This window comes from Thunnus maccoyii, chromosome 16, assembly GCF_910596095.1.
Source record: "Thunnus maccoyii chromosome 16, fThuMac1.1, whole genome shotgun sequence".
NCBI classification, from domain to species: domain Eukaryota; kingdom Metazoa; phylum Chordata; class Actinopteri; order Scombriformes; family Scombridae; genus Thunnus; species Thunnus maccoyii.
Genome location: NC_056548.1, coordinates 16,128,400 through 16,148,326, shown reverse-complemented (window position 1 = coordinate 16,148,326; position 19,927 = coordinate 16,128,400). Strand labels below are relative to the sequence as shown.

The 19,927-nt window shown below is 40.5% G+C and overlaps 1 protein-coding gene across 7 annotated transcripts in view; it reads right to left on the bottom strand.

The window, feature by feature from the left end:
• eml1 (EMAP like 1) overlaps positions 1–19,927 on the bottom strand; it is a 54,192-nt gene that overhangs the window by 19,769 nt on the left and 14,496 nt on the right. For 5 of the 7 annotated variants that reach the window (XM_042388378.1, XM_042388379.1, XM_042388375.1 and 2 more), the window contains exon 2: positions 1,252–1,434. In XM_042388378.1, the coding sequence (XP_042244312.1) occupies positions 1,252–1,434 (183 nt within the window). Of the gene's footprint in view, positions 1–932; positions 987–1,251; positions 1,435–4,955; positions 4,974–19,927 lie in introns of those variants that run through there. The other 2 variants (XM_042388381.1, XM_042388380.1) reach the window with 2 other exon arrangements.

Here is a 19,927-nt window from a genome sequence, read left to right as displayed (position 1 = left end):
ATGCTTTAAAATCAAACGGAAACTTCATCCGACCACAGTGTCACTCTGGAGGCTGAAAATAGCAGCAGACTACAAATCTACCTCAGTTTCATCACTCAAATGCACATTTTTGGACATAAAACGCAAAAATTAAGTGCAATTGATTTCACATGCAGGCTTCATCAGCCTCTGGAGTGAGGATTATATTCGAGAGACAGATTGTAACAAACACACCTCAGATGAAAATCGATTTTGCTCCAGTCACATGCAGAACTGTTGCACAATAAAACCACTACAAAAAAGCACAACCCTATCAACAGTCTATGATGTGGATTCTTCTTCTGTAATGAAGTACTGTTATTTACATTTGTAATGTCTGTTCCCTATTTTTCTCACAGAGACTTTATTGAGAGACTGTATGGGAACATGCTGCATTCAGGTGTGTGATATCAGGCGGAGAGAGCAATAGTAAAAGGAACAAGACAGTGAATGCTTTTCGAGTTAAGGATTGTGTCTTTACTAGTGAGGAAACCTGCAATATAGCTGATTTTCATTCTGAACTATTGAGGCCAAACTGCTTTTTTCTTTTACAAAGCTAATCAACAACAGCAGCTTTCTTTTATATGGAAAAGGAGGAAAAAATTGCCCTTTGAGAGAAAGGCTGCATACACAGAGGTTAATGCAAAATGTGTTCTTAGCAGCCTTAAAATTATCATTGAGTTCTTGGAAATAATAAAAAAGCAGGTGTAGTGACTATTTTAAGGCCACAAATTTCCCCTCATTGACAGTAAATCTATCTCTATCTTTGACTTCGGGTGTTGTAGCACTGAAAGTAACTGTGTGTATCCTGGTGAAATACTATGTAATACACAACATAATACTAGCAGGCAGTGACAGAAATGTGCTTGCTTTTGTACACACAACACCAGGCCTGGTTAGTGCAGTCAGCCTACCTGGCTTCCCAATTTTGCTGTCTGCTGAGGGAGACTTTCTCATCAAAGCAGGGTCTATACACGTGACGCACAATACATTTAACAACACAACACAGTCCAGAAGAAGAGAGGAAAGGAGGGAGAGGAAGAGGAGATCGACAACTAGTCAGCCAATAAGCAGGATTATCAGGAGGAAGAGAACAAAGTGGAAAAGGAGAGAGAAGAGGCCTCTTTGTGTAAATGTGAAAAGAAACTGTAATACCAGAGAACCTGATCATCCTGTTGCTTGATACCCCTATGAAAAAGAAAAGAAAAAATAAGCTTATGTACTGTATGTTACCTTTGGTGGGTCCTCTACGTGACCCCATGGCCTGCTGCTCCTCAGACAGGTTGAGTCTGCGCACCACGTCAGCCAGAGCGGACTTCAGCAGCTGAATCTCATCCTCCTGCATCTGGACCCTTTGCTCCAGGGAGGCAATGCGGTCGGTCACCTCCATACTGCTAGCTGCTGACGCACTGTCATCTGAGGAAACACAATGAGCTAACGTCAGCAGGATAATATGTCAGGCATATAGTGTATATCCAATATGAGTCAGTTAGTGCTGTCCATAGCTTTGATTATAGCAGGATGAGTTGTTCATAGAGGACACTTCTGTTTAATAAACTTTATTGCATCTCGTCTAAGCAAGACTGGAGAGTTAACATATCTGCAAATAGAAATTATGTTGCGTAAATGTCTGTGGGCAGCATTTTTATGCATTTCTATGTTGCTCTTTGATTTCAAGTTTACAATATATTTGTATGTATTTGTGTTTTTAATCTATGGTTATTTGTAAGAAGTATAATTATATACATCCAGTTGAGTGCAGTTGAAAAGTTACTGTGCAATTTATACTGATCATTTTTGATAGCAAAGTATATTTTTCAAAATATCCCTCTCATACTGCAACATGTCTCTGTCACCACTCGTCAATAACCATTTTTAAAGGATAATTCTCAAAAAATGTTTCTTTATGTTAAGTGCTTGCATAAAGCTGGTATATCATTATCATTTTTTTACACTCAAATATTGATATTTGCATCTGCCTAAAGCAGATCATATCTAGAGTCTATTCTTGACAGTATTATATTATTATATTGTACCTTTCCTTTAATTCATGCAGATGGAGACTAAAAAGGATAGAAAGGGCAAAGCCAGGAATAAAATACAAACAGGAAGACTCCTTTCAAACCCGGAGCTCAATTTTATGCTTTTATACTTTCAGACTCTTTGTTGGTGAGAGTCTTTCTCTCGCATGAGACAAAGAGCCGACGGCTTTCCTAAGAAAACCTTTATTCACCAGTCTGTTTGTCTGTTCTTTGAGTTTAAACTAACTTAACACATTATTATCACCTCTCCACCTGACACCCTGATAGAGGCCAAGCACTGGCCACCAGGGTCTGCTTTATTAATGAGCACACACGCACAAACACACACACACACACACACACAAGCACAGACACACATATGCAGGGTCTCCTCCATTAAGACTTTGATGTCACAGTGACTTGATGAAATATTAATGTAAATCACTTCTGTGTTTTCCCTGCAGACTTGTAATAACAATCTGATGAATTATGCATTAGAGAGCAGGCATCTGGTGATTAGGCAGATCTGCAGTGTGTGTTCCTTCTGAGAATCTGCGTTAAAACCCAGACTGCCTGGTAATGTTATGGAAATCTGAAGAAGCTCTTGACTTCCGTAAATAACATTTTCAAACAGCAGTATGTGAAACACGGTGAGACGATTCAGACAACTGGGTGAAAGCAAAGTGAGGTGATGAACCTCTGAGTCTCAGAGGACATCTCTGGCCAAAGCTTTGTCTAATATTTGTTTGACATAAATACTAAATACTGTTTATATTACCAGAAATGTTCTATCATTGCTGCAGCAACACAAATGTGGGACACAATATATACAGCCCATCCTCACAAGAAAAACAACAGTGTACGTCTAAAATTCAGGCTGGCAAAAACGACCTATAGTTACGTTTACGCCATCTAACAGTCGTCGTAAAAATGAACCAGGGAAGTGACGCAGTTCTGATGACGTCAATATAAGAGGACTTGATAAGATGATTTTGCCTTATTAGGAGGAGGCATGTTGGGTGGATGGCTAGCTAGTTGACTAGTAGTGAAAAAAAGTGCTTTGCTGAGCAGGAGACCACTGTTTGTTTCCCGTATCCAACCATGAGTCAGGATGGAAATTTATTTTTTAAAGAAGTATAAACCATGTTTCAAGTGATCACTTAAAACTAAACCATGATCTTTCCCTAACCTTAACCAAGTGTTTTTTGTGCCTAAACCTAACCAGACCTTAACCACAATGTTGTCATACCATAAAACATAATTATTTTTTAAAAGTGAATTGTAATGGTTTTGGAAAGCGGCATATTACGGACCTATGGGTCGTTCTGGAGTGCATTACTAAGGCCGCTAGATGGTGTAAATGTAGCAATAGGTTGTTTTATTGCCAGATGACTAAGCTGACTTTCAACCTAATATCATGGAAGAAACGTAAGATTAATATATATTGCTGCTCTTACTTACATTAACTAATGGTTAATATAGTAGATTAGTTGTAGTTGGTACAACCAAACCAATTTCAACTTATAAAAAAATACAATCGCGCTGTAAACATGTCATGTCAAATTTGATACAAATTGAGAATATTCAGGTAGCAAAATCCCCAAAAATATCAACCTGGTACACATACTTAAAACATGACAATCTTACATATTTTGTCTTGGATGTGTGAATAGTAATTAAAAAGATGTGTGATGTGTGTAATTGCACACATATATCATTTCATGACTTTATGCTTCACAACAATATTCTGAAGGACATAATTCCATAAGGACCAATAAAGTCATTTCAATTTAATTGGCATAACGTACTCGGAAAGTAATTTCACACATTTGTTTATGAGTGGACAAATTCCATTAGTGAGAAAAAAACCTGTCTGCCTGTATACTGGTTATGAATTCTTTTAGTTGGAGCGACCCTCGATGAGACAGGATGGTAAATTGGTGTATTAAGCAGATGGGACGCTTGACGGTTGTAGAAGAGAATGAATCAACCAATTACTGTTTGAATAACACACACACACACACACACACACACACACACACACACACACACACACACACACACACACACACACACACAAGTGTCCTCCTGTGCCCTGTTTTATTTAGCTGGAATCCCTTTAGTCACTGTCAAAGCCATTATTGCTGTGTTGTGATGAATAACTCTTTGTACACATAAGAAGAGATCCACAGCTCTCATTTAGACACTGCATCACACTGAAACTAAGAGTCTGCAGACATGCTAGCGGCTCTGTGAGGCTGCATTTGGGGACAGTAGTCCACCGAATGTCATTGCAATCCATTCAATAGCTGTTAAAACATGTCATTAACAAACCAAAGAGGTCGACCTCATTTGGGCTCAAGAGGAAAAATCAGAAGATCAGCAAAGTCAGATGACCTCATTTTCTAGGATAAACGAATGTCTGTACAAAATTTCATGGAACTCCATCCACTAGTTGTTGAGATACCAACTGACCAGCAGTCAGACAATGACACCCCTGGAGCCATGCCAATAGCGTGGCTAAAAATATCAGCAGGAATAGAGCATGACTGGAGTTAGACTTCAAGGTTCACAGAGTGTGACAGGCTGCCTTTTTATGATAACAATACCTCTGTGACACTTCATAGAAACAGCGTTTGTATGCATCATCTAATATTCTCACCTGCCCACCAAGTGAGAATCTTATAATGAAAACCTCCCCATCTGGAGGAACAGAGTTAGATGAATACAGAATACATTACACTCCCAGCAATGAGAAATATATCTGGCTCTGTTTATACGCTTATACGTTCACTTATAGACCGTTTCCTACTCAAAGGAAATGCTGTCTTGTTTCATAACAGCAATCTTGCTTCTTCATCTGAACAAACACTGACAAAGCCTTTCCCAGGAATAAAATGAATACTTTCTGCTCACCTGAGACACTTCCTTAGAAGCAAGTCCTTGTTCATAAATGAATATGTGGCACAGAGAGAGATATCCAGAGATAAGGCTTCTATTATCTGCTCAGCATCTGTCGTGGGTCTGCTCCCAACACTGACACAATGACAGCATGATACCATCCGTCGTTGAAGTACAATGACTGGCTGTCACGGCTGTGATTCCCCGTCTCTGTCACCCTGCTCTCCGGTTAAAACCTCTGGGGGCTAGTTAACGCCCAATAACATGTTTTACAGCCACATTCAGGAAGAAAATCAGAAAAAGGTCAGTGAGGGTTAGGTTTGGTGTTTGTTTTCATACAGAAGAATGTGACCGCAGCTCAGACAGTACAGATTTGGTTAAATTTGCTCTTGATGTGACAGCACTCTCAAGGGCTGAGGTCACATGAGTCAGTATCAGTGAGATGTCAATCGTCATTTAGCAACAAATCCATCTCCACATGCAGCCTTTGGGCACCCCTGTGCCTCTTTCAACCCCACAGAGCAGATCATCACACCCCACCGATCTCCTCTTGCTCCAGTGCGCTATTCACACCTGTCAGCCGGCTGCTTAAATTACTTCATTTCTGTCAGTCCTTTTCAGCATCTGCCCGACTTTCTTTTCCTGTCCCCCTTTTCATTATCTGGTCAATATGTTGGCTGAGTCACAAATCTGAGACGGATCTCTGAGCCCTATCTATCTGCTCAACCTAATGCATCGTGACACGCTGCTCCCTATTACCTTCCTCTGCAAGGCACTGTCTTTCTGGCAGGACCACCTGCCTGCTTAAAGTAAGTGCTTGTCCATCACTTTAGCCACAGGGGCTCAATGAAGGGCAAATAGAAAACAGGCACTCAGCTCTTCATTTTTCTTGCTTTTAAAAAACACACTCACCCGCCCCTACCTTCATCTCCTCCATATTTCTGAGTCATTCACTGACCTCTATAATGAACACTGGAGCGTGCACACGCGTCCTCTGACCCATTTCCCTCTTCTGCACTCTCATCAGCAACAAGGATCAATACAATGAAGGAGTAAAACGTCTAAAATAGCTCTGGGTAAACACTGTTGATCAACACAGAGGGAGCACTTTCACATTTTGGGCAATGCACGGTGACCTCATGTATAAAATATCTTCTGCATCAGCCCCGTGCTGATCTGTGCTGTCTGGCTTTCTAGCTGACTCACTCCTTCACTACATATGCACTGGCACATTTATAGACGTGCACTTCTCTACACAACATAAACACATGCTGGAGGAATAGAAGAAAAGTGGCATTAAAGAGATCCCCCCTGTGGAAATGTGATAAAAACCAGCTGTTGCAACATGTGTGAGTGTTCCTGCACACTTTTACAATAATCCACAACTGGAGTGATTGATGTCCATTTTCTTTTCAGTCAGCGGTGCAGAGAAGCCACACAATAAAGCTCAATTGACTTGATGGAAAGTTCAGCTGCCAGGTTAAACTGCACCTCAATGGGAGGTTTTTGAAAAACCACAACCAGTGTTTGCGGAAAACCAATAGATCAAAGAAACAAGAGGCAACGGGAAACGGCCTGTCACAACATTATGACAGCGATTCCTGTTTTTCAGTGACAGAGACGTAACGCTGATACCACACTGCTGGCACATCTATCTAGCTGCAGAAGTCCCCACTGCCAACTGGTTTTAATTTCATAACACAGATGCACTCGGCCAAATGGGGTGCTGCCAGAGTACCAGTTCAGCTGCTGCAGATTATGTCTTCAGAAAAGCCATTTCTCCAAAGACCGATGAGTCACACTTATTCAGTCCACTGCTGGCTTCACTAATGGAAGTCTGGACTTAATCATAATCAAGTGGGACACAGGATTTAATTTTCTGCCAAGAAGTAAAGGAGGCAGTGATTTAGAGACAGACAGGGAGACAGGCATAAGGATGAGAGTGAATGAAGGCGGGGAAATGACTCCCCTTTATAATAAATCAAAACTAAAGCGTTTACAACTACAGTAGCATCTCTGTAAGGCTGTACAGGCACAGCAATGCTCTGAGCTAACATGCTCACAATGACAATGCTAACATGTTTAGCAGGTATGATGTTAACCATGTTAGCATGTTAGCTAATTAGCACTAAACACAGAGTACAGCCAGACCTAATTTATAAATTACTTAGAGCTTCAGTATTACTTAGAGAACCCACAAGTAATTAACATTAGTGTTAGCTTGTTGTGCTTTGCTATTATTAGCAGCTAAATTATTGTTTTTGTCAAAACAAATTTGTAGCACTGAAACGTGTCCTATAAAATGGGAGATGGACATAAGGAGATTTTTACAGTCAAGAGCTAAATATTGTCAGTAAAAACAGTTGCTACATGTTTGTGAGCTTCCTTTACTTTATGTTAAATAGTCAACAGTGTTTGCTAGCTAACCAGCCAACATTACCCCTGAGCTTAAAGCCTTTTTGCTAACATTTTCTTATTCAATATGGCTATTAAATGCCATGTAGTATTAATAAGTTTAAGTTTCAATTATAGCTTTAGATAGTTACTGATAGGGGAGTGGTTTGGTCGTAAACATAGACACTAGGAGATAATTACTGGTAACAACATTAGTGTGAACATTATATGCATTGTGAAACTGTGCCCCCTCAAAAAAAGTACAACTGAGGCTGTAGGAAGTTTTGCAGGTATTTGACCATAAACCAAACCACCATGCTGCAAGCAATGTGGCTAAAACGATTTCAATATGTGTTGTCAACTTGCATATTCTTCCATTTTTTTCCCTGATCTCATTCACAGTACAAGACAAGAAAAATATCATGCTTGAAAATGCAACTTTTAGAAAATTATAGTCTTCCCCGCTTATGTCTAAAATCATCTATCAGGTACCTGTCAGCAGAATGAAAAATTGCAAAACCAATTGAGTAGGAGATTGGAGAGAGCAAAGAGAATGAGAGAAATGGAGGAAAAAGAAAGAAAAAAAGTGTCCCTTAAAATGTCATCAATCCCACGTGTCATCTGTAGCGAGCAGTGGATCACCTGACAGAGGTGTATTAGCTAATCAACCAGCCAGATTAAGGTGACGGACACTTGGTTTACAAGCTGCCCGGCCCTCTGATGTCTCCTGCTGGACCGAGGCTTAAGAGCTATAAATAGACAGAGGTGGATCAGAGGAGGGGAAGCCCTCACACTCGACCTAAGTAGAGATTAAAGAGGAGAAAACAGTGCAGGGAGAGAGAGACACATGGCAGGAGAGCCTGTTTCCATGTCAAAACAGAAGCTGAGGGATAGAGAGAGAAATGACAGAAGGACAGAGTGATTATGTATGAGTGTAGGGTCATAAAGTATACACATGGGGGTCTGAGAGGAGCACGAAGCGAGGCAAAACGACCCCCGTGAGAGATCTTACTGTCCTTGTACAAACCAGGTACCAACATGTTAAACCCTTCCTTCCTCCCATCAACTACATCCTTCCCGGGGTCAAACTGAGGTCAAATGAGAAGCAGCTTCCCCCCACCTCGCTGCTCTCACTGTCACACATGACTAACGTGTACTTTTGCAAAAATACAAGAAGAGAGATACTGGAGGAAATAATGTGGGGGAAAAAACTGATATACAAGCTGAACCTGGTATGTGCGGCTTGTTTTTAAGCCACTTGAGGGCTGAGAGCATAATTAGATGACGCAACAAACACAATCAGCATTTCTGTCTGCCTGCCACAAGCCTTTCTGAGACAGTGTGAGGAATAAAAATGAAGAGAGATAGGAGAGAAAAAGAAAAGAAAGCAGAAATACATGAATAACTCCTTAACACACACACACACACACACTCCTACACACTCTTTCCTCTGTCAAAGAGGATGTGTTCATGGTGTGGCGGAGGGATTATGCTGGATATGTGGAGCACATCTTGTTCAATGCTAGTGATCCCTAAATTCAGGAGGTTTGGGCTTAGCAGCAGGCTGGATTTATACTCTCTCTGTCTTACTCTGCCTAACATCTTTCACCTCTATTTCTGCACTGTATTTATCTGTCTCCCTCTCTGGTGGATTCTTGAAACAAGACCAGAAATGTACTGACAGGAATGTGGGAGGAAAGAGTGAAACTAAAGGATTACGCTTAAAGAGGACTTGGCAGTAAGATGTTTTATTTATTTATCCTCTTTTCCTTTTTTTTTTGTCAGACATGAGGTTGATACTGAGGGACACATGGACACAACACGCTAAACTCTATATGTCTCTGCCCAAGTTAGAATTGAGTAAATTCAAAAGAAAGACACCCTTCTTACTGCTGTGACTTTTAGGGAAGAATCAGACCACAGAAGCACTAAGTCATGCTCTGGCAGCGGCTCCAGGCTCTGACACAAGCCTCTTTCTCAGTCTCAACCTTTCTCCACATAAAACAGGGCATTGTCCCCCAGTAACAAACAACCAGGAAGGAACAGGAGGCGGGACACTTGTTCCATCCAATGTGTGTGTGTGTGTGTGTACTCATGTTGTTCCATCCATTAACTGTGTTGTTATGGGAAACCAGATTTCCATGTTGTGAGATAATGGACTCACACACACATAGACAGTGTGCCAGAGACTGTCGCACTAAACATCACGCAGTCGTATATTTACCATCTGGAGGGGAGAGAACATACAATGGCACAACATTATTACACAACAACACTGGTTTCTATTGTGTAGTGCACCTCCACACTAGTGATTTTGTGATAAAGTTTCGTAGTTTTTCTATTTTGCTTTACACGATTTCCCCAAAACCTGCCATGTCTGCATCTACAGCAGCCTGTTTTACCAGATAATGTCCTCATTGTATGTTTTGCATGAGTGCGAGTAGCTTTGCAAACCTACATCACACAAGTTTCTCCTTGCTCATTGTCTTGAAAGGCTCAGTTTCCTCGTAACAGGTGTCCGTTCAAGTATTGTATAAAAGATGGTTCCTTGACTGATGCACGAGCTTGAACACTTCCTACATCTGATGAAACTAAAACATCACTCACTGTTGTAGGTCTTAACTTGTTTGGCAAATGTCATATTTTTCCTAAGATTTTCCATGGAAAAAGGTGGAAAGTTTTATGAATACATTTGAGACAAGAAACAGTCCTTGTGTCATGCTATGTTTTATCTACAAGACCTGATTGTTTTAATAGCTTTTAAATAGTTTTTTAAATGCTTATGTAATTACCTTAACACCCCACTTTTCAGCTGGGCCAGTGGCTGTCCCAACGTAAATCTCTCTCTTAAATCACTAGATTTTGGCTGACTTTTAGAAGCTAGAAAGTGCCAAACCAAAAGTAACAGTGTGAAACGTCTCAAAGTTTTCCGTTGCACAAAAATGAGTTGTACTTGTGGTTACAACAAAGGATTATTTTCATTATCTATGCAATGTCAGAAAATGTGAGAAATGCCTATGGCAATCTCTGTAGCCTAAGGTGACATCTTCAAATGACTTGTTTTGTCTGATCAACAGTCCAAAACACCCAAATATTCGATGTACAATGATATAAAATAAAGAAAAGCAGCTGAGAACAAGAGAATATGTGACATTTTTCTCCATCACTGATTTGATTATTGAGTTATGAACATTTTTGTTGATTAATGTTTTAATTCTATTAATGTACAAAGACTGTGGCTTAACTGACACTAGTTGTTCTCTTTACTTAGAAGGTAACAGATGTTGATCCATATTGGATTCTACATTCATTGATGCTACAGTCAGTGGAGAGATCGTCTTCTTATCTTCTATGATGGATTTCTACCTGCATGACTGTTGAATGTCACTGTTTAAGTGTGAGTCTAGATGGAAATCCTCTCTTCGGTTCAAGGAACGAAAAGTGACATTTGTCTTTGATAGTTATGTTATGAGAATTTGAAATCAAACTGAATTATGGTATATCAAAGGAAGGAACATTTTTAAGGCATTTTTATCGATGTTAATGCATGGTTTCCCTTTAACTCATTATTAAAAGTGACAACAACAGAGGGGTAAACAAACAAAATAATCATGTCCGTCCTCTCTCCTCTCATCTCCGCACCTGTGTTCTTGATGAATCTATTTTTAATGGAATTTCTAATGGGATTCTCCTCTTTTCCCTCTCCATCTGTTACAGGCAGGTTGAACGCATGCAACGGGACACACACAGAGAGCTGGGGTTCCCCTCTTGGTTCTTCCATTAACAGCAGATGTAAGAGATCAATTAGGGTGCTGAGCAGTCTGTGGGAGCTGCATCACGGGCACAGAGAGGTTAATTATATCTGTTCACATCACAACTGGCCAGAAGAAATATTGGCCAGGATTCAAAGATGAGGAGCAACCAAATCGATGTGCCATGACTTCAACCTCAGTGGAGACAATACGCTGATGGAGATCATTACCATAAAATATAACACTCACCTTGTCACAGTAATTTAATTTATCTTTAATTAATCTTAAACGGTTTGGTGATGCACTCTGGGATTAAAAGGGAGATTTATGCACAGACATGCATGTGCACACATGAATGCTGACATGCATACCTGTGCTCACACAGACACACACTGATGATCTGTGCTGGAAATCATTTGCATACTAATTTGAAACACATTTGAATAACTGAATGTGCTTCATAGTCATATTGAAGAATTCATAATTGAATCCCTCTGTTATTGTTTACAGTTGTCTTGAATGTACAAAGCAGCTTCAATGACACTTTCAGGAAACAAGCAAAGGCTAAAAATAACAGCATTTCTTTGGGATTCTGCTGACTTGTATGATTTATTACCCTCCCCCACAGGTAGAATTCAACGCTCTGTTTAACACATTTAGAGTTACCATGCAGAGTGGAAGCTTTCGACTTCCCGCTGGAGCACACAGTTCTGTTTCTGGCTCTTTCATGGTATTTTTACGCATCCATGACATCCTGTTCAAGGACTCGTGCAGCCTGCATGTCTCCTCTCTTGACCTTCTAATGGTATGCACACACACACGCATGGTGAACTTGAAGATGGACACACACACACACAAACACCCATAACCAGAAAGCACTTCTCTCTCTCATGTGCCACTGCCAGAAGCATTAGTTACACATACATACACACACATAGTCAGAGTATGTATATATATTTAGCACAGGAACTCGCACACTCCTGCTTTACATGCCTGATTGTTTTAGTGGGTCATGGGATGAGGCTGCGTGAATGTGTGTCAGTGGAGGAAAAGATAAGAGGGAAAGAGAGAGAGAGCAGAGAGGGGAAATACTCAGTTCAGACAGCAAATGGCATCTTCTGCCTGCTGGCTCACTAAGAGGCTGTTTCCATGAGCACACTGACGTGCTGGTAACCTTGTCCTTGAATAAAATGTAAGACGATCATACCATGCATAACATACCATGCATAACATATCATGCATAACATGGTAATAACAGGAAAATAACGAGAAAATAACAAGAAAAAACTGACAAAATAAATAAGTTAAGTTTCAGCATCTTAATTTACATGATACACACACACACACAAATGGTATCATCAGTCTGTCTATCTGCTTGAGCGCATTTTTACGACTTGGTTTACTGGTTTGCCTAAAGGGTCATCCGTGATTTGAGACTTAAGCTATCACAGACACGTTATTTCTGTATCCCCTTCAAGCCCTGCCTTTTTGGAGCTGGCTCCGGTCTGCACATATACCCCTCTCACCCTAAAACATTTCATATTATCACAATATTTTTGTAAAGAAGGCAGATTATGAATATGAAAATAGTTATTCCGTCACTTAATTTCACTCAGACTTGGTTTTACTTCATTGCTGCCCTTTAGATTTGTGGGGCAAAAATGTCTGTTCACTGACCTCTGCGTGTATGTAGATACACATGTCAGTAACGCTTTATTAATGGGTCTGTACACATTTATGCCAAAATGCCCACCTGCATTGCTGATTTCTATTCTGCATCCTTTGATCCTGGCTCAGTATGATCCTGGCTTGTGGCCTATTTTTGTATACAGTCTTCTTTGCAGATATTATACACCAAAATGCAGATTAAGCTTCCTGTGTATATATTGTTTGTATAGTATCCATGGGATATGGTAAAAGTATTTAAGGCAGAAAACTCATGAGGACATCAGGATACCAGTGTCGAAGGGCTGGCACTAAAAGGACACCGGACTATTTTCATTATGTAAGTCGCATCATTTTCCAGCCACAGATCTGCTGGCTCCACCAGATCTAGAAAAACACGCAGCTTGACTCTACTGCAGCACAATCTGCTTGTAGTGGAGAGAATAGTAATGCGCTCAGTCTGGGTGCTAGTTCTGTGTTTTTCACTAGGTTCACCCTGCTGTGTCGGCCACAACACCACTTAAAGCCAAATCTTCCACAGTATGAAACAAAGAGCTGAGAGATGGTTGATGTGCTGTTTACTTCTTCCCTTTGCAGTAACACATACACAGATATTCCAGTAGTCATGCAATAACAGCTGGGTGTTTATAACATATGCACACATTTAGTTTACCCATATGCAGTAATATGCATAATTTTACCAAACCTAATATAAAAAATAATCACACTATCACAGCATTACACAACACTCATTACATGGGATTCTCAGACAGATATAACACTGTTAAGTTACTGCTAATGTTGACATAACACGTCCTATTATTTATGATTTGTGTTAAATCCTCCTGCTAATGAATTATTTGTGACAAATCTACAGGAATGCTATGTCCTGTCACCAAGTTAGCAAAGCCTCAATAGCAGTACAGATAACAACACTTGACATTAGCCACTTTGTATTGTAGCTCAACCATAAAACAGTGTTTACAGTAATAAAAGGTAATAAATGCATGAACATGTTTTGAACTTGGTTAAGTTAGGCATGAGCAGTGGATAGGATAGTAGGATAGGGGTTGGGGGGAGGGTGTCATTTAGCACGCTGTTACTGTGACAACATCGGGGTGGGGTGGGGGAGGGTCGTGTAATAAAGTGGGCGTGTCATGTAGTAAAGTGGGTGTGTCTTGTAGGTCTGCAAGACTGCAGATAGACCCTTCTCATAAACAAGCGTGCGTGAAACTGGAAATAATTAGTGTAGTGATCACATGGTGAGCACCTAAGCTCCGAATTCTCATCCACATTGGCTGACAGAAGTGATCTATAGCTGCATCAACACAAGGAAATACAATATCACAAGTAATGCAGCGGATAAATACTCACTTTTTCATTCACGCACAGATCACTTAATGAAAGTTATTGCACTGCACAACCATAGTCCATCACTCGACCAACACACTGAAGCACCCTAAACTGCGTGACGTCAGTTAAAATATACCATCAGCACCTGGGTTGGTTCCCCGTAAACAGACACTCGCCAGCACATTAGACACAGAAGCCCCATATGGGCAACAGTAATTAATACTCTAACTCGTAACTATCTAACTGGGGCCTTTTCTACACTGCTGTTTTAGACAACATACACCACAGAGCAGGAGATGCAGTGTAGCTGATGAGCCTGAGGTTTGTTCAGTAGCCTGCTGTACCCATTCAATAAAGCTGTACACGTTTAATGAGCACACACTGTCACTTTGTGTAAGTGTTAGCAGTTAATGGCTCTCTATTCTGCAGCATGAAAAAGAAAGTGCAGGGTGAACCCTTATCAGGAAAAAAGGAGGGAAAAAAGTGAGGGAGATAAGTAGAAGAAGAGGGGGGGCAGCAGCATGACTCGTGACTACAGAAACCCAAACTGCTCTGCTCAATATCTGACTGTCTGGAGATAAAAAAAAACCCAGAAAGCACTCTAAGCTCCACTTGGGGCATTCACACAAGATCAAACAAAGAGCGTGAGAGAGTCTGACGTAGGGATGAGGGTGAAGTGAAAATGGCAAGAAGCACAGCCTGTGTAAGAGGGAATGTGAAGCAAGGTGAAGGACGGACACAGTCAAAGTATGAAAGATAGAAGAAATACAACCACACTGAGAGAGAGAGCGAGAGAGAGAGGAGATAAAAAGAAATGGAGAGTGTGCATGTGCTCTCACTGATACAGCTATAGGAAATCAATGCGAACCTTTAAATGAATCAGCACTAGTGGATGAGTTAGCCCATTCAGGTCGATATTTATTAGACGGCTGCTCTGATACATGCTAAAGTTACAGATGTGTAACGGTGGACAGAGACACATCATTTCCCAATAACGCCTTCTCTCACTGTTTCTCCGTTGACATTTTTGTGCAGTTTTATTTGAGTGGAGACCCGAGGAAATATCAAAGTGCAGGTCAGCTTCCCCAGCGGGTGTTACTCGTCATTGGTGGATAATGTGAAAAAATAAAGAGGGCAGAAAAGGAAATAAGGAGACATTGAGAAAGAGGAGAAGATATTTGGAAAGCAATTTTGGACCATAACAAGTTCATGATTCATAAATAAATGAAAGAAAATAAAGACTTTATTGCTACTATATGAACATTAGAGTCAACACAAGTCAGTGGACCCTAAACTTTGCTGTATTAACACTCCAATATGCTTTGCACACATGATACCCTCTTCTTCCTCCTCCCTGCCATCCTGCCTTGGCTACTGTGTTTGATAACGTGAGCAGGGCTTTAATCCTAATCCCTCTACACGTGCCATCATCAATCCGGGTTTGGATGGCGATACCTATAGATGTACAGCCAAGAACGTGAGGAGACCGGATGGACTCATGTCACCTCTGCTGTGTATCAAAATGCTGACAGCAAGACATAAAATGAGCCTCCATCTTTATTAGTTTCCCTCTTCACCTTCGTCTGCTTCATCCATCTGCACTTCTATCTGTCTTTGCTTTTTGTTTAGAAAGGTTATCTTTTGGTTTTCTTTCTATGCACTTCACATTAACTGGTTTATCGCCCTGCCCCCCTCAGCTGTCTGTCTTTTGGTGCCATCTTGCAACAGTGCCACTGCCGGTAAGCTGTGCTGCAGTGCCAGTGTGCCTGTGGGTGTACAGCATGAGTGTGGAGCGCAGAGATAAAGGCATGTTTGATCCAAATCAGAGCAGAGATCATTAGCTCAAAAGGTAAATGAATGAATGCAGGTGAATGGATTTATCAGGATGGAGAGACTGGGGACTGTAAGTGAGCCGGATTTACTTGATAACAGATTTGCTTGTTAATACATCAGGAGCTTTTGGTGCATCAGGAGCTAATGAACAAGAAATCGCATTAAAGGATGTTTTTGCTCTACCGGTCGTGCATGTTTTAGCTGCACATCTCATGTGCTCAACATAATGGCCAATCAATTTCCAAAGCATCGCCTAAAGGTTTTTAGAATGATTTCTTATCTTCCATGCAGCCATTGACTTCTATTCATTTTTTCTGATATGAAAATTAACTTGCGGAAATTTCAACTTACTTCATATCAGAGCTAAAATGATTAGTTGATTAGTCAGCTGAAAATGAACCACCAACAACTTTGATAATTGGGTTTAAGTCAAGGTAAGAAAAAGGCCAAACATGTCCTCAAATGTCAGTGTCTCTGTTTTATATATTTTTTATGGGTTTTGGGATTCTAATAAGACAAAAGAGTTCTGGGAAACTGTGATGGATGGATTTTTCAATACTTTCTGTCACTTTATAAACTAAACAAATAATTGATTAATCGTATAAATACTTTCTAGATTAAACAACAGTCCAATGATATCCATTGTAATTCATCAAAATTAACATTCTCTGGTAATGCATTTGTGAGCAAAGAGTATGTTTAAAACATCACTTTGTGGTGCTTTCAAGGATGCTCCAACATCTGCTATTTGACATTCAACTTCCTAAAAGCATTTCTTTCATGGTGTAATTCAAAGATAAACAATAAGCAGACAGCACAATGGATGCTGCTGGACAGACGACTTCCAAACTGTAGAGAAATTAATGGAAATCAATCAGGATAAAATCAAACTCATGTGATATAGTAGGATTAGGAAAATGGTTGGAAGTAATGTTAAGACCAACAAAAACAACCAGTACGGTGCTTTAAAGTCACAATAACATCAAATGATCACTTTCTATCCCTTAAAATGACCAAGAATTCTGCCAATCTGATGTCAGAAAATTGGCAAATTATATAAAAACAACAGCAATCTCATTACCAGGCACACAACACAGACTAATTCGATCAAAACTGTCCTCTCGTCCGGAACCAGTACAACCCAAATGTAATTTAACACAGAAAAAAGGATTCACTTCCTTTACAGAGGCCTCCTCAGTGTGTGTGTCTGTGTGTCCGAGTGTGTAATGGGGCTAATTTTCAGTTAGCCTGAGCTAGCCCTGACCTCCTGAGGACAAACATGCAGCCCGCGTGTGTGTTTCTGCAGTTTAGCTGACCTAGTCTCTGAACATTAGTCTGGTTGGATGCTCCACAACACACAGGCTGAGAGACGGAGAGAAAGAGGGAATGAATGGCATCATTGCCTTTTGCACCGTGTGGATCTGGACGGCAGCAGCAGAACAGTATGATGTCACTCTGGCCTAAGGACCTAACACACACGCATAATAAAAACACATACACACACACTGGTCTTGCAGATGTGTGCGCACGCTCCATACATTCAAATCAGCTGTAGCTCGGACAGCCACAGACGCACACACTTATTTGAACTATAGTTCACCCAATTAAGCAGTCTGTTGGAACAGCGAACAAGGCGCTGCTCCCTTAGCGTGAAGTTAAGTCTGTGTTGGGTGTGTTTCTGTGTGTGTGTGTGAAGGAAAGAGAAAGCGAGACAGAGAGGGAGAAAAAGCAGGGGGCTGGAGGTTGGAAAATCCCTGGCAACAGCCCCTGAGCAGCATGTCTTCTTTCATCGACTTTCTTGTAGAGGAAACATGACATTGCGAAGGATTACAAACAAACTCACTGGCTCTCTCTCAGCTGTTGGGCATGATATGGCAGGAAGAACGAGGGAGAATCTTAAAAATGAGACTTAATATTTTGCTTATTAAATGGAGACAGAGTAGACAAAGGATAGTTTGGATTTTCCAGATGTTAAATAAAAGAGTCAAGCCTGTCACCAAACCACCGAGCCTCATGAGCAATAAAGGTGTTTCATACTGTATTACAGAAAAGCTGTGCCACTGCCACTGCACTGTTTGTAGGAGGTTTTAAAGGTCAGTCACTACCTTAGAGGAACTCGTAAAACTATTGTAACACTGTGCACCACTGCTACACCTGTTTTTCAGGTAAATCCAACTGGCCCACCCCAGAAGTTATCCTTGGCGCCATCAGCACTTTGCTTATCATGTAGGAATATGACATGTGAGTAGAAAAGATGCATACTGTCCTCACTGGAAGGCAACAAACCGTCACTGAAATCTGAAAACTTCGAACTCCAACATACAAATTATGAACTGGATTCAATCTGATGCCTCACCTTTGTTAGATATTCCAGTTTCCTTGTCACTCATGACCTTAAACTTTGCCACTGTGCCATTTTAATTAGTAATTTATAGCCTTGATGTACCAAGAGAAGCTGTTCAGGTACAGGAGAACAGTCGTCTGTTATGTCTCTTTATAACAGTATAGAGAGAGATATCTTTAGTCAACCTTGGTTAATTTTGTACAATTTACAACTTTCACAAACCTTTAAATTCTTGCTCTAATGCAGCACTTTATTTTCATCCTGCCTCTTTGCCTCTTTTATGATTGCTATAAATTTAATGAGTGAAATCTATACAGAATGAAAGCTTTTAACTGGATTCATCTCATCAGTGATTCATGAAATGTATCTATGGCAGGAGGTACCTCTTTGTAATTCCACATTCATGATTTGCTCTGATAGACACTACTATCCCCTCATCCCTCCACTGCTACTGCTTAGACAGTGTAGTAAATATTATTGATTTTTTCATTATCCACCAATGCCAATTACGTTCCTCTGTGGTTCAACAATGATAGCTTACACTCACTAACCAGCACCGCTATCACTGTAAAAAATCATAGATGTACACAATGGTGATATCTCATTGAGGGGGGCGAGTGACGATTTTTTGGGGGGTTTCACCCTGTAAATGATAAACATAAAATTTGTATCTTCATTTAACGGAAAGCCTGTTTTTAAGTTCCTCTGCTACAGTAGTAATCTCTGTTAGAGACACTGGTTATTGTGTTGGGGATAATCCCCTTTGTGCAGGGGGCTCAGTTTTTCAGTATGCCGGCAGTGATGGCATCACCCAACTGGGCAACAAACTGTAGAGCATCACTCAAAAACAATACATCATTTGAATGATACATCCTTACGACATGTTGAACTGGAATTAAATATGGGACCATTATGAGCATAGTTTAGTGATACTCTAAACAGCATGTGATAAATTTCTAAATTCAGCTTCTTGGCAATAAATCCTAAACTGATGTCATACTGATGTGTCATGCTGCTTTCTCTCTTCCCTGAGTCACTCCTCTCCCACCCATAACATTAGCAGCCTGAAGTATGGTTTCTCCCTCTGCCAGCAAATAAATTACATTAGGATGGCGAGAAAATCATGAGCAATAGTGTTCTGTTCCGTCATTCATTCAGCAAACAGATCCGTAATCAGCCGACAGGGGAGAAATATATGCATAACATACCCCTTCATCATATCAGACATGAACCAGAGTAATCAGGACAGACTGTTCCTCATCCTCTCTCTTTGTTTATTAGCTCTCTTGGTATCTGCTGGCTCACAGAGACTTTTGACATTATTCTGTAAATGTCCTCTGAAGTTAATATTTAAAGGGGACCTATTATGTTCTTTCCACTAGAGTAGCTTTGCATGATTCACAGTCCAAAAAAACCCTTAAATATTCAAAATCAAATGCTTCCTCGTGCTAAATCTCTTCTACATCTTTTGGTTAATGTAAAGAGCTGATAGCTTTTAACAGTGAGAGACATTTTACACAAGAGCATAAAGACTGAACTCCCTTTTTTTGCCAAAGCCCATAAGAGCTGCAGCTAAAATAGCTCATGTCTGTTACACACACACACACATACACACACACTTGGTGTCAAGTTTAGCCAGTCAGCTG